At 45.7% G+C, this 17,500-nt stretch overlaps 1 protein-coding gene and 1 non-coding gene across 10 annotated transcripts in view; both read right to left on the reverse strand.

Annotated features, from left to right (window-relative positions):
• The window catches only part of LOC134454168 (eukaryotic translation initiation factor 4 gamma 1-like), a 49,886-nt gene that overhangs the window by 22,518 nt on the left and 9,868 nt on the right, over positions 1–17,500 (reverse strand). For 6 of the 9 annotated variants that reach the window (XM_063204989.1, XM_063204991.1, XM_063204986.1 and 3 more), the window contains exons 6-9: positions 15,731–15,821; positions 13,335–13,474; positions 1,548–1,646; positions 904–970 (exon numbers count right to left, since the gene is read on the reverse strand). In XM_063204989.1, coding sequence (XP_063061059.1) covers positions 904–970; positions 1,548–1,646; positions 13,335–13,474; positions 15,731–15,821 — 397 coding nt within the window. Of the gene's footprint in view, positions 1–903; positions 971–1,547; positions 1,647–2,496; positions 2,762–3,522; positions 3,610–13,334; positions 13,475–14,491; positions 14,831–15,730; positions 15,822–17,500 lie in introns of those variants that run through there. The other 3 variants (XM_063204993.1, XM_063204995.1, XM_063204994.1) reach the window with 3 other exon arrangements.
• On the reverse strand, positions 16,396–16,531 carry LOC134454846 (small nucleolar RNA SNORA16B/SNORA16A family). The gene has a single exon (XR_010035913.1). It is a non-coding gene; the product is annotated as a small nucleolar RNA SNORA16B/SNORA16A family (small nucleolar RNA).

Genomic DNA, 17,500 nt, shown 5'->3' on the forward strand with positions numbered 1-17,500 from the left:
TAGTGTTCATATCGATGTTATTAGCCATAGCAGATCAGACTAGCACAAGGTCCATAGAAGTAGATCCGTGGTTTCCAACCAGGAGTGCATGTACCACCACTGGGGGTACACATGAAAAAAATGTAATAAACTCTGAGAGGAAGAGATATAGGGCACGAGTTAGGGGGCACTCATGGCGTGCTAAAAAGGCTAAGGTCTGTCTTAACAGCTGTGCAGAGCAGACAAGGCGGTGCAGAGCAACCAGAACCAGCAGTGGCAACCATAACCTGAACAAACCAAAATGCGAGCAGACACGACAGCCAAATAAAGCTGCATGTACATCAAAAGCGACCTACTGAGCGACTAGCTGAGGTCGCTGAAGTCTTCAGCCTAAAGAAGTTAAGCCTTAAATTTGCTTTATTACCCCCTGAATGTGACATTGACACGTTTGATTTAGCTAATCAAGCAACGGCTCTGACTTATCAGCCTGGGACATTAAGAGATATGAACGTTCCAATTGGTTTTCGCCGAACCGCGTCATAGCTCATTACCATAACATTAGCTTGACTTTCATCGCTGAAATTCGCTTTGTCGACCATCTACAGAGAAGTAATAACTTCCGTCGCTCAGGCAGCATAGGTCGCTCTTGGTGTACACGTAGCTTAAATGATCCAACAACATGCTTGTGTGTGAGAGCAACTGCTGCAACATAACCTGCGATTGTTGGCAGGCACTTTTTGATATCGCCCACCACACACACACACACACACACACACACACACACACACACACACACACACACACACACACACACACACACACACACACACACACACACACACACACACACACACACACACACACACACACACACACACACACACACACACACTCTCTCTCTCTCTCCATCTCCCTGGTCGTCACCTGTTCTGGGGGCCACAGCAGCAGGTGGGGCGTTCTCACCGTTGGCTGCTCCTCCTTCTGGACTGGTCTGAGGAACACAACACAAGGGTCACACACACACACATACGCTACGGTCCCCTAAACACAAATACCAGCACACACACAGTAGTGTACACACACACACACACACACACACACACACACACACAGACACATACACACCCCTGTCCTCTAACACATACCCAGTATACCCAATTTGCTCTATACACGCACAACTAGGTTTCCTCATGGATATGCAAGTGTGCGATGTAATGTGTGGGTGTGAACACATGTGCACATGGGGAGTTTCTGGCAGCATGTGAATGTATGGCGAGAGAGCAGGCATACACGCATGTACTACGCGCATGCTCTCAATCATGTGTGTAGGTATGAGTGCAAGTGTTTGAACGCGCACGCAGTTAATCGTGTGTGCGTGGGTATGAGATTATGCACGTTCACATACTACTAGTCAATCGTGTGTGTGTGTGTAGGTACGACAGTATGCACGTCCACACATACTCCTAGTCAATCGTGTGTGTGTAGGTACGACATTATGCACGTCCACACATACTCCTAGTCAATCGTGAGTGTAAGTATGAGCGTATGAGTGTGTTAATGGGCATTACTTGAGGGGGAGTAGGGGTGGAGGCTGATCGAAACCCTGTCCCTGACATGATCTCTTCTGTGATGTCTCTTCCACCCTGGTTAGGGTCTCGAATTCGAATCTGGGGAGAGAGCGAGAGCGAGAGAGAGAGAGAGAGAGAGAGAGAGAGAGAGAGAGAGAGAGAGAGAGAGAGAGAGAGAGAGAGAGAGAGAGAGAGAGAGAGAGAGAGAGAGAGAGAGAGAGAGAGAGAGAGAGAGAGAGAAATGCATTAATGTTAACTTTAGTGCTTAAAAGATAAGCATGGCTTGGATAACAGGACAGCGAGGCACAGAAGAAACACGTGGGAGAAAGCAGAGAGCGAAGGATTGAGGTATTGAGGTCAGAACGGGAGAAAGGAAGAAAGGAAGGAGAGAAGAAAGTTATGAAAAGAGAGAAGGAAGGAAGGAAGGAAGGAAGGAGAGAAACAGAGAGGAGAAAACGGAGGAGAAAAGAAGGAGCAAGAGAAAGGAATTCTCATTCCTTCAGCATGAAAACCTGTGTCATAACGTTTGACTTTTACCACATACCATCTCTCCCTCTCTCACACACACACACCTAATCTTCCAAACTCCTCCTTCAGCTCCAGCACATAGCTCAAGAGCCGTGTGTGTTTCTGCAAAAGGAGCAGAGCGCCATAATTCAGCCTAATATAACACAAGAATCAGCTAGAACCTTTAAATCACATGACTCATAAACACACACAGGCTGACACACACCACACAGGCTCGCAGACACACAGGAGCCCGAGCAAAAAATGCAGCCACACACTCATGAACTTCACATTCTGAACTAGGAGTGCCCGTGAAGAAAGTCACACGTCAACAGTTAACTGTTGAACAGATGCAAACACACACAAACACACACTCTCTCTCCCTCAAACACACAACTCGCTGAACTCGACTCAACTCTAGCAATCCAGCAAGCTTCCCTACCTGCCAGCCTGGCGTTACCCTAGCAGGCCTCTCATCCTGGGGCTGGAGTTGAGCTGCTGCCCAGCTCAGAGTGGCTCAGCTGGGCCAGGTTTCGTACAGCACTGGGGCCTCCAACAGTCAGCCAGCACACACACATACACGCTAGCAGGCAGACGATGCAGCAGAGAGAGAGAGAGAGGGAGGGAGAGAGAGAGGCAGCCAGCTCGCAACTGGCCTTGTGCAACGACAGCAGAGGAATGCACTCCCGCCCACCGCACAGAGGCAGCCAGAGAGGCCGTCACGGGGGAGGGAGCAGAGAGAGAGAGAGAGAGAGAGAGGAGAGAAGAGAGAAAGAAAGAGAGCAAAAGACAGAGAGAGTGCGTTTTCCACCCTTTTTAAAAAACTTTTTTCCTAAATATCTGTTTGCATTGTCTTAAGTCAGCACAACTGTTCTGAGTCATGCCAATAAAACTCCCTTTGAAAGTGTGCGAGAGAGGGGAGGGGGGAGAGAGAGGGAGGGAGGGAGGAAGAGAGGTTCTTTTTCCGGGACAGGAGGTGGAGAAGTAGAGCCACGTGGAGCTGAGCTACATAGGCATGCCCTTCCTCCCCTCTGAGAGAGAGAGAGAGAGAGAGAGAGAGAGAGAGAGAGAGAGAGAGAGAGAGAGAGAGAGAGAGAGAGAGAGAGAGAGAGAGAGAGAGAAGAGAGAGAGAGAGAGAGAGAGAGAGAGAGAGAGAGAGAGAGAGAGAGAGAGAGAGAGAGGCCGGCAGACAGTAACTAGATGAAGGGCTAAAATGTGACTTTTCTCAGAGAGCTGTGGAATGCTCCCAACAACTAACAGCATTAAAGCACACACGCACGTCTACGAACGAGAACGTACACGTACACACACCAAAAAACATGTCAGCAATTCCTTCTTTCGGCTCTTTTTGAGCATATTTCTGGAGCCGGTCACACACACATACACAAAAACTCATGTGGACACACTCATTCAATTTCTCTCACAAGCACACAAAGAGACACACACTCTCTCTTCCTCTCTCCCTTACCAAAGGTGTTCACACAGCTATTCTCCTGCCTGCTGCCATTTTGTGGAGCCGGTGTGTACCTCTCCTTTCCTCTCCTCTCGCTCTCCGCGTGGAGTGCGGTGGACCTTGTGCGCCGGAACGCCATTGGGCGGCCCGCTGGCCAAAGTCCGCCTCCGCCCGGCCCGGCCGCGACTCCGCCACGCTTATCTCCACCGCCAAAGATAAGGCCACAGCCAATCAGCTCGCTCGCCTCGCACGCCACCGCACAGCATCATGGGTACGCCGGCACGCATTGCGCCGCAGCCAACCGGCACACACTCCAGCACGCCACAGCGAACCGGCACATATTACGCCACAGCCAACTGGCACACACTCCAGCAGGCCAACGCCAACCGGCACACATGCACTGCATCATGGGTACGCTGATGCTGCTAACATTGTTGAACAAAACCGCTGCTGCACACACACACACACACACGCACGCACACACACGAACACACGGCTAGCCAGATCACTACGCACAGACACGGCTAACCAGATCACCATAGCCCACAGACACACACAGCTAATCAAGACCAACTGGGGTCGCTACTACACCGAGAGAGAACGCAGACAGACAGGCAGAGGGGGGATAGTATGTCAAGGCCATCCGCGAGCAATCCAAACACACACGGCTAACCCAAGCAACACTCACACTCCGCTCCTGCAAAACTAACACAGCCACAGATAACACAGAGCAAACACTCACACCCACACACACCAACCCAGCAAAGCCAATTCCACCACACACACACCCAAATAATCAGGACAAGCAGACTTATCAAAAGCCACACACACACAGACACACACACACACACACACACACACACACACAATCAAGAGGCACAGCTAACCGAGGACACACCTGAGCATTTAAAAAACACTTAAAAAACAAAAGGGGGCAAATATAGGGACCTGCCCTCAAGCATCTTTGAAGCCAGAACATGTTGACTGGCTGGCGTTTCTGGGAAAAATGTGCTAACCTGCCTTTACAATGCATTGGTTACAGTGCCTGGAGCAATGTGGGGCTAGTGCCTTACTAGGGCACCTAAGGACACCGGATGGGTTTTGAACCTGCAATCCTCTGGTCTAAAGACAACCTGCCTTACCATTGTACATCGGAGTGTGTGTGTGTGTGTGTGTGTGTGTGTGTGTGTGTGCGCGTGTGCGCGTGTGTGCGCGTGTGCGCGTGTGTGTGCGTGCGTGCATGTGTGTGTGTGTTAACCCAGGCACCAGAAGCTGTACGGATGGAGCATTCAGGCTCATGAGATTTGAGTTTGCTAAAAACTTCAGTGTTTGAGCTAAATGAACACATGCTATTGCAAGATGAGGGTCTTTGCTTTTAAAATGTAACTTATTTCAGGTGCTTCGGAGGCTGAGATATTAAGGTTTTTTATCGACTGAGGGCAACTTTTCCAAAAAGGGCTTGGGCATTCAGCTGGCGTTTTTCGCAGGTATCTTAGGGTTAAATGGGTTGAAGAAGAAATTCGACCCTGTTAAAAAAAAGAAGTTTGCCTCTGGAGAATTAAACAATGAAAATGAAAGGAAAGTCTACTGAGTGGTTAAATGGATGCACTGTATTTATGAAGTCTGAGAGTTGTGAAACGGTTAGATGTTCAATTTCAAGGTTTTGGAACGGTCATACAACATCACTTACACAAGACGGGGAATTCCCAGCTGCAGAAAGCCATGGCTAGATCAGCTGGGCTATTGGACATTCGTACTTTCAAAATGTCTCGTGAAATGAAACCACTGTGAGGGAGGTCATCTTGCACCTGTTCACCCCCCTCGGGGATCGAACGTGCGATCTCGTCAACTACAACGGTTCGGCAATGGGAGACACAGTACGAAACCGCTGGGCCAAGAGACTAGTCTCTCGGCCCAACGGCACGAGACTGTATGAGGCTATCGGAGGGAGGTTTTTACCAACGTTCCACGCCAACTCTGCTAGTTAGCCTCCGTTACACGCACACTGGGCATGAGCTCCAAAAAAGATATATTTCATTATACAAACAGGAACATTTCAAGCCACCATTTTTTTATGTACAGACATCAGGGTGGTGCGTGCAACCGATTGTATTCATGCTTTTTGTTGCTGTCGTCTTCACACAGTCATCTAAAAAAGTATATTCAATGTTCATGAATGACTAATTACTAAACCATTTATTTAACTACTAGAACAAAGTCATCAGCTGCTACTGCATGACGTCTGCTGCAAAAAGATGCCAATGACCCATTTAGGAAGAATAAACAGGAGGGCAGGAACTATAGTCGCGAGAGAACAACTCCACAGGTGTTGATTGAAGGCACTGAAGAAGCGTTTCCGAGTCTTTGTCCGCAGCTCCCTTCATGCCCTCAGGGCACACCAGACCCTCCCTACTCTCAACATGTGCACGCACGCGCACACACGCACGCACGCACTCCTCCCTGCTCTCAATATCTCACACCTCAATCATCACACACCAAAAGTAGGAAACATCAGAAGTTTTCCCTTGACATTCAATCCCCATAGCAACTGTATCAAGAAAGATATCTAGAACATAAGATGCTGCCACAGAATACAGAGTTGGAAACAGTGTGTGTGTGTGTGTGTGTGTGTGTGTGTGTGTGTGTGTGTGCGCGCGCGCGCGCGTCATACTAATGTATAGGGGTGTGCATGTGTGAAATAGTTTCTGTGAGTGAGACTTAAGGGTGTACGGCTGTGTGCGTGTGTGTGCACAACATAAGGGTGTGTGAGACATAAGGCATACTGTGTGTGTGTGGTGTGCGTGTGTGTGTGTGTGTGTGTGTGTGTGTGTGTGTGTGTGTGTGTGTGTGTGTGTGTGTGTGTGTGGTGTGCGTGTGTGTGTGTGTGTGTGTGTGTCTGACACATGGGTGTATTGGGGCATGTGTGTATGTGTGAATTAGTTTTAGTGAAGGAGACATAACTTGCGAGAGAGACTTGAGATATATGCAACTCTGCGTCAATAATACTTCTGTGATCTCAGCCTGTCCAGTTAGGAAACCGCACTCATTGTGCACAAGTAACAAGTAATGGGTAGAAAATTAGAGGCAACAACCAAAAAATGTGGTGTCCACCAACCATTTCTCCATTTTCATGTTTTCTGGCAAATGTTTTGGACCCGTGCATTTTGATAGTATCGCCCTCCTGTAGGTACTCATCCAAGATGGTACATCAATGTGTGCTGTGGCAAGAAGGTTTGCTGTGTCCACCAGCACAGTGTCCAGAGCATGGAGGAAATGCCAGGAGACACGGAGGAGGCCACAGGATGGTTAACAACAAAGCAGCGGGATCACCATCTCATCTCATTCCTTGTGCCAAGTGGCACAGGAAGACCACTGCCAGAGCTCTGCAAAATAAGCCACTGATGTGTACGTTTCTGCCCAAATGGTCAGAAACAGACTTTCATGAGGAGGGAATGAGGGCCTGGTGTCCACATGTGAGTCCACACTTCACCACCGGGTCATATGGAGTCTGGTGATGCCATGGAGAATGTTGTGCTGCTTACAACATCATTTGTGAAGAGCACGCACAGGGTGTCAATGGCAAACATGCAAATTGTAATGTTTTCTATGCAAATTGCTCCGTACGGTGCCGCCAAACATCTTCGAGTAAGATCATTTAAACTCCAACACACCCAGCGCAAAGGAATGTGCTCAAGCTCGGTCTCCTCAGAGGGTGCCGTCCTCTCATCCTTCTCTTTTTGTGGCATTTGGTGAAGGCTTGTATAAGATGAGCACTAAGTGGCCAAAGTAGGTATTGCAACTATGTTGCTCAGTTAAACTGTGCTGCCCATTGTCCAATTTGATCTTTACATAAATATTTACAAAGTAATGAACTAATATCTATTAGTATGACCAAAGTGCAGTACATTTTTCAGCTAAAAAAATCTATTTCTCGAAATTCAAAATGGCAGACCATGGAGAAGATGCCCCTTTTCATGTATGTAAAAATGCCATTTTCCCAGTCTTAATTAATACTTAGAATTTGAAGGTCATGATAAGTATTCATGAAAAAGGTAACATTTGTGAATGGGCAGCATGAATTCTGGAAATGAACAACTAAAATGTTACACAGTGCACCTTTAAGTCTCCAAAGGTCTCTTAACTGAAGATCTCCTAAATATAAAAGAGGTGTACATTTGACACCACATGGATCCCGGAAATGCACAGGTATCTTATTCTACCAGAAGATGTTTGGTGCCGCTCTGTAAGCATAGGATAGAATCCCTGTGTGGACACCAGGCCCTCATACCCAGGGTTCCTACAAGTTTCTTCAAGTCAAATTCAAGGCTTTTTCAAGACTTTATAAGACCATTTATCCTCAAATGTAAGACCTTTATCCAGAGCCGGTTCTGACCTCCATGGGGCCCTAGGCAAATATATGCAACCACCCCCCCGCGCAACACACGAACCACAGACACATAATTTGACTCAAATCAAGCTTAATTAAAAAGTCTCCCATTCTGCGCTCTTGACACAAAAACATCAATAATGTCATAACAGATCTTGAACATGTAGACATGGTGGCTGTACTGAACATGTGACTACCTCATCAGCTGCAGGTGTACCTGGCTCATCTGTGTACTACCTGAACATTGTGCTGGCCCTCCACTGGCTGACTGACTGGAGTCTGAGCTGGTCAGAAACTTAAGCATAGCGCCTGTAAAATATAACTAAGGCTTCAATTAATTTAGCTCCATCAAATTGTTTGCATTTAAAATTACCATATTTTATAGCCTGCCCCCTAGTAGCTTGGTATCTGGTCTAAAACGGTTTAAAAAAAAATAAATGAATAGGCCTATGATAAGAAACTCATATGTAAAATAAATTATTTAGCTATATAACATGTGTTATTATCACACATTATTGTGAATAATGTTGTGTTCACTATTTATTGGGATTCACCTTCGTCACAAGTTTCAGTCATTCACCAAAGGTCTGGATTTATAGTCTATCCAAGCAAGCCGCGCCCCCTTGGTATTTTTATCACCCAGAGCCATCTAATAACAGAGTTGCGCAAACCGGGGACCAGGAAGTCGGTTGGTGATGTGATTCGCGTAGATTAAAATGTTTCTTAACAGTAAACTTCTGTTCGTTGGAAACTAACACAGAACCATCACATACCAAACAAAGATTAAAGGGACACTGTGTGAGATTTTTTGTTGTTTATATCCAGAATTCATGCTACCCATTCACTAATGTTACCTTTTTCATGACTATTTACCACCACCATGAAATTCTAAGTTTTCATTATGACTGGAAAAATTGCACTTTTCATACATGAAAAGCGGGATCTTCTCCATGGTCCGCCATTTTGAATTTGCAGAAATGGCCATTTTTAGCTCCAAAAAGGACTGTACTTGGGCCATACTAGAAAATATTAGTTTATTACTTAGTAAACTATCATAAAAAGGTCAAATTTGGCAATAGGCGACACAGTTTCAATGAGCAGCATAGTTGCAGTACCTTTTTTGACCATTTCCTGCACAGTGTCCCTTTAAGTACAAACAAATTACATTACCTTTACCACATTTTCTGAGTTCTACGGCCACCTCCTGGAACTAAGTAACTTCTAATAGAACTAAAGTCAATGGGGATTTCCATGTTAACGCTCCGTGAGGCTCCATGAGAGCCGCCATTGCTGTGGAAAGATTGGTCCATAGAGGTCTATGGGAGTGGCGTAACTCTGACATTAGATGGCTCTGTTATCACCCACACACACACACACACAGACATCATATAGGAAGACTAGATACGTCATCGCGTATTTCAAGCACGTCCGCACAGGTCGGCCATATTAGAGCAGCCTAAACTCTCCACAGACCCTCCGTTACACCTGAAGTAAACTGAAGAGTTGAAACATTGGGATACTTAAAAATGTATTCTGTTGCTTCGCTGAAATATTGACATGTGTTTATAAATGGTAGAGCTCCTTAAAACTTAAGTGTAGACTGGGGTAAAACGCCCAGGTGAGTAATAGACCTATGCTTCCCACTTAACCTATTTGTCCAAACATAGACCTACAGCAAATACACATTTTAACCATTGCTGTGCATTACGTTGACGGCATGGATATATTCATTGCACCAAATTAAAGACGACAGAGATGACGTACTGGAAGAGAGATGTAGCCTACATCGCAACAGGTTCATTCTATCTGGATGGCTTTAGCGTCACGACTCATTTTGAACACAAGGTGGAGCTGTCGAAACCAAAGCATATACTCATACCTGCAAACTCAGGAGGGTTGAAAAAGGTGACAAACTGTCGCGAGCCCCAACGCATAAAAAAAGACAATATTTCATTTACTAAATGTAATTATTATTCACATTTTATTTTCTTTGCAATTTTTAAATGTGCCCCTTTCTGCCCATGCTCTTCTCCTCCACCACCCTCCTTTCCCTCAGTGCTGCCAAATTAGCCTGTCTCTGTGCTCCAGCTCCACTGACATGAGCACACAACCTCCTGTCTTGTGTCTACAACTCAACATTTCACATCATCCATTTTAAACATTTCCACCCCAGTTCTATTTATTCCATTTCATTACCCCCCCCCCCCATTATTTTCATTATTTGCAATGTAGCCTAGTTTTTATTCTATTCCATTGTATTCCATTCTATTAGTTTTTATTCCATTTCCTCTGAAAACAGTGAATCACATCACACATGCCACATACATACACAGACATTTAGCATACAGCCAAACACAGACAGACAGCCAAACACTACAAAACCTCACACGCCATCACTCAAACCTCACATACAGTAGGGCCTATAGGCCTACACCTCACACAAACACAGCATGCCTTCAACACACATCACACAAACTACACCTTTAACATAGGCTATAAAAAACACATAACCACACTACAAAACTTCACATCCTCCACACAGCATCATTCAAACTTCACACACAGCATAAGTCAAATACCATGGACAATGCACAGAGGAGAGGGAGAGGAGGACAGGAGAGAACACACTCAGACACACGTGTGCAATAACGTGTATGATGTCTTATCTTATTATGCGCGTTATGCTGTTGCTTTAGGACTTTAAACTCCTCCAGGATTAAATATACTACCATGCGCTAGGAATGACAAGTAGGCTACTAGCCTACACTATATGTCGAAAATAAACAAACAATAACATCACGGAGAACTTACTTTCATAACGTCGGTAGTTTTTTTGTTTTGTTTGTTATTGTTTTTCACTTACTCGCACATCCATGTCAAATCCATGCAGGGTATTTGCGATCGCGTGGGCGTTATTAGGAAACGGCAACTCCATCGTATGCATTTGCGAGGACTTGGCAAATGTCAGACGAGGAATCTGACAGCTACGCTGACATTATTCTCCCAGCGCTGTCCTGCTCTGTCCAGCCCAAGCCGTTTTCGCTCCACCACCACCACTTCATTTCAGCGTCACTACAGTTATTACTTGCATTCACCGACACCTAACCTTGCATTAACCACTGCCACATTCTTTATCACCCGTTGAAAACCTACAAAACCGAAGTAATCCGCGCTCGTCCTCTCACATTTCATTTATCAACACCGGTTCCGCGCGGGCTTCAAGCCTTCAAACATGCAGCCAGTGAATGTGAAGCTGCGTCCTTGTGATTAAACGGCAGCCAATGGGTGTGGGTTACATCATGACTAGTGTTTATGGGTAATGTAGGAAATCTCGCCGTCTTTACGTATATCAGACAGGCAGCGGTTTACCCTTCAGAACTTCAGTCGGGCGCTACCACCCCCCCCCCGAAAAAAAAAACCTCTTCGGATCTGCACGATTCACATAAGTCACCTATTTTGGAATCAAAACGGCGAATTTCGCCGAAAGGTGACAAGTTTGCAGGTATATATACTACAAGTGAACGTTTATTTGTTATTTTACTGAAAATATAAAAGATTACGTTGTGTATTTGTTTATGGGATCTATTTAATTACATGAATAAGCCTACTGAACTATATTACACATGATTTTAGACCTATGCACATAATAATATAATGTAATATAATATAATAATATTGTGAATATTCATCACTATGCAGTATCAACATATACTTTCGTTTGGAATTTTTTATACTGTATAAAAAAACAACCCTTTCGAAAATCGATATAAATTTGAGGGAATTATGGCCATCTGAAGAGTATACAACACCCAAAACTCACTGCAACTGGTTGAGCCAGAAGGCTGCTTTAACATGGCCGCCATGCGCGGACGTTCGGCTTGCATGACGGGAACGCGGACGACGCATCTAGTCTTCCTATATGATGTCTGTGCACACACACACGGCACTCCTTCTCTCTCTCAGTCCCTCCTCCTCCATTGCTTAGACTGCACGGACGTCTTATCAAAAATCTTAAGCGCCTGTCAAAACCAAAATCAATGTCTGAGTATGTTGATATTTGTTTCTAAACAATCGAGAGGCAGCCACGCAAACAACAGCGCGCACGCAAACTCACACACCACACACACACAGAAAGGGCACTGCTTCTCTCTCACACTCTCCTTCGTTGCTTCGACTGCACTGACGTTTCATCGGCTAAACGAACGGCTCGTCAGATTATGATTCAACTAGTACACCTTTCGAAACAACAGTAAAACGTTGACAACACCACCCTTTCCACTCACATTCTCTCTAGCCTAGGCTACCCGTTGATTCAGTTGAACTAATTGCACAAACGAAACGCTACTCAGCTTGTGGTTCTCAACAACTTCTACCTTTTAAAACAACAGTTAAACGTTAATCCCCCTTTTTACAACATGTGACTGTATCGAAGATCTGGGCACTTTTTAACCCGGCATTGTGCAATACAAAAGCCCATTGAGTGCTAGTGGTGCTAGGTTGTTGTTGGTTAAAAACAGACAACACAGACGGTGTTTGCCGTTTATGATTGACGCACGAAATATGTTTCGAGGACTTGGCATGTGACTCGAGCGCCTTGACGCCCATCGTGCCCAATTTAAAAGTCTGTTTGCAGAGAGCACAAAACGCTGCGAATTGGTCACCATCCACTTCTTTGACCCATTCACGAAATGAATGATTGTGTAGCCAAGCCTGGCTAAACTTACATTTGCCCATTGTTGCCGACGTTTCACCTCAATTCACCTCACTTTCTGTTTGTCCACATAGGCTAGTAAAGTTTGTCTTGGCGCGATAAACTATCAACAATCTTAGCTTAGCTCAGTGGCTCTGTGGCCATGGTAAAGTTAAAATCTCTGTGTTCATTGAATTAACCTCGGTGTGTGCGCGAGTGATGGTTCCGCCCACAACTCCAGTTCCACCATTTACTTGACCACTCGTACAATTTTTAGGCTACATAAACAATTTAAAGATCATAAAAAATAATGAATGTTGAGTAATGAACAATACAAAACGACAATTTATATTCGGCATCCAAATTAAAGACCTACACATGAAAATTCACGGCTTTTCAAGGCTTTTTAAGGTATTATTTCTAAATTCTCGAATTCAATGCCTTCAAGGCTTTTTAAGACCCCGCGGGAACCCTGCATACCCCTTTTCTGACCAATTCAGCAGCAATTCAGTGGCCTGCGATACTCAAGTTTTATTTTTGGGGAAGTTTTTGTTCAATTTCTACCCAATTCTTGTTAAATTTGCATAACAGCTGGCAAAATGGATTCACAATGAGTACTGACTTCTAACTGCACAGACTGATATCATAGCAGTATGATTGACATGGAGTTGCATTGCTTTGTTTTTGGTGTTCCCTTTATTGTTTGGAGCAGTGGGTATGTGTGCGTGTGTGTGTGTGGTGCAGTCCTACCTGTTTGCGTTCCCGTTTGGGCGGAGCCTGCGGCTGCTGTGTGGGTGGGGCTTGTGGCTGCTGGGGGGCGGGGTTCATCAGCACAGGGGCTTGCTGCACTGGCGGCGGGAACTGGGGCTGGGCTGGGTAGTACGCACCAGCTAGACAGACAGACAGACACACACGTTAGTACTGAACTGGCTACTACGTACCAGCTGAGAGAGAGGGAGAGCGATATTGAACTGGGGAGGACACAGCAGAGGTGGTCCAGAGGAAGAGACTGATGTGAAAGTCACTAGTCACATTGTGAAACCATGAAGTGGAGAGAGAGCAAGGAAGTAGAGAGAGACAGAGAGAGAGAGAGAGAGAGAGAGAGAGAGAGAGAGAGAGAGAGAGAGAGAGAGAGAGAGAGAGAGCGAGCGAGCGAGCGAGAGAGACGAGCGAGAGAAACAGAAAGAAAGGTGGATGCAGGAGGGAAGATGTAGTGGTGGAGAGAAGGATAAAGAGAGATGGGGAGAGTACAGAGCATAGAATAACGAATGAACGACAGTGTAGTAGCCCAGTCCCAGATTAAGAGGACAGTGGACACAGCCCTACACAGACACGCACACATACATACATACAAACCATATAAATTGAAGAAATTACCATCGTGGAATAATTCTTTTTACACCCCCCCCACCCCACCATCCGTTCTGGAGCAAACACTACAGACAGATTTATATGGGACCAAAAAAGGACCATGCGTTTCCACCCCAAAGAAAACAACGTTTAAATTTAAATTGCACAACATTAACTTCCCACCCTTCCCCCCAAACTGCACCTCTAAAGGATTCACATGCCGTTATTGCCCCTGCTCGGAGTGTGCGCACAAGTGTGTGTGTGTGTCAGGCAGACAGCAGTGGCACACACACACGCTTACACACACTGAGGCAGCATTGTTGACCAGTGGACTAGAGTCTAAATATAGTCAAAACCCAGAGACGAGAGAGAGAGAGAGAGAGAGAGAGAGAGAAGAAGGGAGTGAGTGAAAGAAAGTAAAGGGAACTTGGACAAACTTCCAGGCCAGTAAGATCCTGAGTTATGAGTCACACTGTTAGTCTCATCAACGAGAGAGAGAGAGAGAGAGAGAGAGAGAGAGAGAGAGAGAGAGAGAGAGAGAGAGCTTTGACACATACCCTGAGTGTTTCGGCTGGACGCACGGTTCCCCATGTTCTCGTCTTCTCCTCCTCTCCCTCCCTCTGGTTCCCCTCTACCTCGCTCCCTCTCTCCTTTCCTTTCCTTTCCTATGCTAGGCTACGCTACGCTTCCTTCTGCTTTGGGAAGCTCCGGCTCCTGACAGGTGAGAGGAATCTAACCTACAGCTCTCCCACTCACCCGCTGTCCGTACGTGTGTGTGTGTGTGCGTGAGAGAGAATGGGAGTGTGTGTGCATGTCAAAGAGTGCGCTAGCCTTTTTTCTGGGGTCCAGTGATCTGATCTGTGGCACCGGAGAGAGCCGAGACCTTAAATCACTCAGCTCCCAGATAAAAATACCACACACACACACGCCCTGGTGAGCGGCAGGGCAGCTGGGCTGTGTGCATGTGTGTGTGAGAGACAGAGCGAGCGAGCGATATTTGGACAGCAGACTGCACCACTGTTGCCCTCTGCTGTCCTGGAGGCTCATAGCGGGACAACGTCACACAGTCTCTCTCTCTCTCTCTCTCTCTCTCTCTCTCCCTCTCTCAGTCTGCCTGTCACATCTATATCCCCTGGCTCTGCGGCTTTGTTGCACCAAAGGCCAACAAGTGCAACAGCATGCCAGCACAGATACGACACTGAGGCAGCTAACACATACACAGAAACACATAACCATACGGTAGCTAAACGTCAGCTGCCATATATAATCCACCAGGGTAGCTAAAACACAGACACACACTCTCGGTAGCTACACCGAGCGCACTCACGCACGCACTAACAAAAGCCCACACACGCCACCAGGGCAGCCAACATCAATTTTCACATTTGCCGTATTTCCAAATATTACCGGTACACATGAATGTGCTTATTATCTTCTCGGTGTGTTTCAGTGCTTAGATTGGAATCATTAGCATAGCTTAGCATAATCACTGGAAGAAACTGGTACCATCAGCATCAAGCCACAGGTGATCACTGGACCGGATTAAATAGTCGTTTTTCACTTGTGAATAGCCGTTTTTCACTCATGTCAAATTAAGCATGGCACACAGAAAAACAAATCTATATTCTCATATTTTACTAGGGTTAAAATACAAATAAATAATTTCCTGAAATAGGGTGGAGTGTTCCTTTAACCCTATGGCAGCTAACTAAAGCCCAATGATGTGTGGACTGGCCGAACATGAAACTGGAAAAAAAATGCAAAGGCAATTGACAGTGTGTGTATGTGTTACATACCATAGTCTCCAGGGCTGGTCCCGGGGTAGAACCCGGGGGATCCTGCCACCTGGTACTGCTGAGGGGCCGGAACAGAGTACGGGGTGCGGTACTGAGGGCAAGAAGAACACAGAGGAACGTCACAAAAGTGGAACTTTAACACGTAGTAGAACACCACAGAGGAACATCAGAACACTGTTATTCTACCCTTGTTAAAGTTCCACAGAGTATGGGGTGCGATACTGTGCACAAGAACACACAGGAACTTAGCACCCAAGTATGAGCTGCCCCCTTGGCAATAAGCCAGGCATAGATCTCATCATTACATGATTATAACTTTACTACTTCTCCTCACACATACATCAAGTGAGAGACATTTGTAGGCAAGTATTGCATGCATAAACTTTAAGTGATCTGATATCTGACCCTAAAATATTGTCCAAGGGACATTTTGTTGAGTGACACATGTTTTCTGGGAAACTCGGCCGGGAACAGTGGAACTTTGACACGCAATACTCAGAGCAAGAACATAAGACCACATTGTCATCATTGCACATGACTCCATGCCTCTTCAACACAACCATCAGTGAGGAGTTTAAACACTGAAATGGCTTTTATTTTTACAAGTTGAAAAAAGGGATATTGTAGCCAAAAGAGGCGGCTTTTCTATACTTAGTAATCACAAATATTGTCCTTTTCCAAGAATGTTGCTGATCGTCTACAACAGAACTGAACAGCGACCGTCGGTAAAAGATGTCTCTGTAGGCTCCAGTTTGATCGACTCAGCCACGTGGCGGTAAATCGACTTCGATAGGGCCATGAAATAAAACCAGGGCTCCCCCTCCAAACCAAACTATTACATTACACCAGGGCTTTAAATAAACTTCTTCCATCACCAGCCAAAATGGCGTGGAGAGGTTAGCCTTACTAGTCAAACACTCACTAATGGGTCAAAATAGTAAGTTGGTCTGTCCTACCAGCCAAACTGAAGTTTCCCCAGCATTTGGCCAGTTGGCTGGAGCCCTGCATTACACTATTCTTAGCTGATACTTTTATCTTGAACAACTTAATTACAGGGTTTTGGCTACAGTCCCTGGAGCAATGTGGGGTTGGGTGTCTTGCCATGACTTTTACATGCAAAATGGTTAAATTCCATAACTGGAAAAGGCTCTACTGAGTTTCAATGATATTCTAGGAATTGTCTGACCAGTGGGAGCCCTCTAAAACAGTGGGATCAAAACCTAGGGAGTCATCAATCAACACTTTCATCAATAATCAAGTGGGAACACCAACATTTTCCATCAGTAGTAATGATTAGTACACTTACAACACGCCTATTCACACAATTAAATTTCCATTATCACCAGTAACAAACAACGCAGCTATTCAGTATTAAATGATAGCCTTTCATAGGACGAGAATTGTCCCTCTCTTAACCCTTCCACTGTGGTACTGCGTCCTACAGGCGTTTAGAGTGAAAATGAATGACTAGAGGTTGGAGGCTTTTGTAGCCAAAGTTCACTAGAGGAGCGCAGGAAGCTTGTTCTAGTCGTTTCTGGGAAGGGACACACACAAAACACATGTGTACACATGCAGCGTGGACACACACACACACACACACACACACACACACACACACACACACACACACACACACACACACACACACACACACACACACCTCTGGTTGCACAATCAGGAAAGGTCGAGAGGGGCAGCCAGGCAGAGGGGTCGACTCAGCACAATGTAGAGAATGTGTGTGTGTGTGCGGGGCAACAGCAATGGAACAGT

Source organism: Engraulis encrasicolus, chromosome 8 (genome assembly GCF_034702125.1).
Source record: "Engraulis encrasicolus isolate BLACKSEA-1 chromosome 8, IST_EnEncr_1.0, whole genome shotgun sequence".
In the NCBI taxonomy this organism is placed as follows: domain Eukaryota; kingdom Metazoa; phylum Chordata; class Actinopteri; order Clupeiformes; family Engraulidae; genus Engraulis; species Engraulis encrasicolus.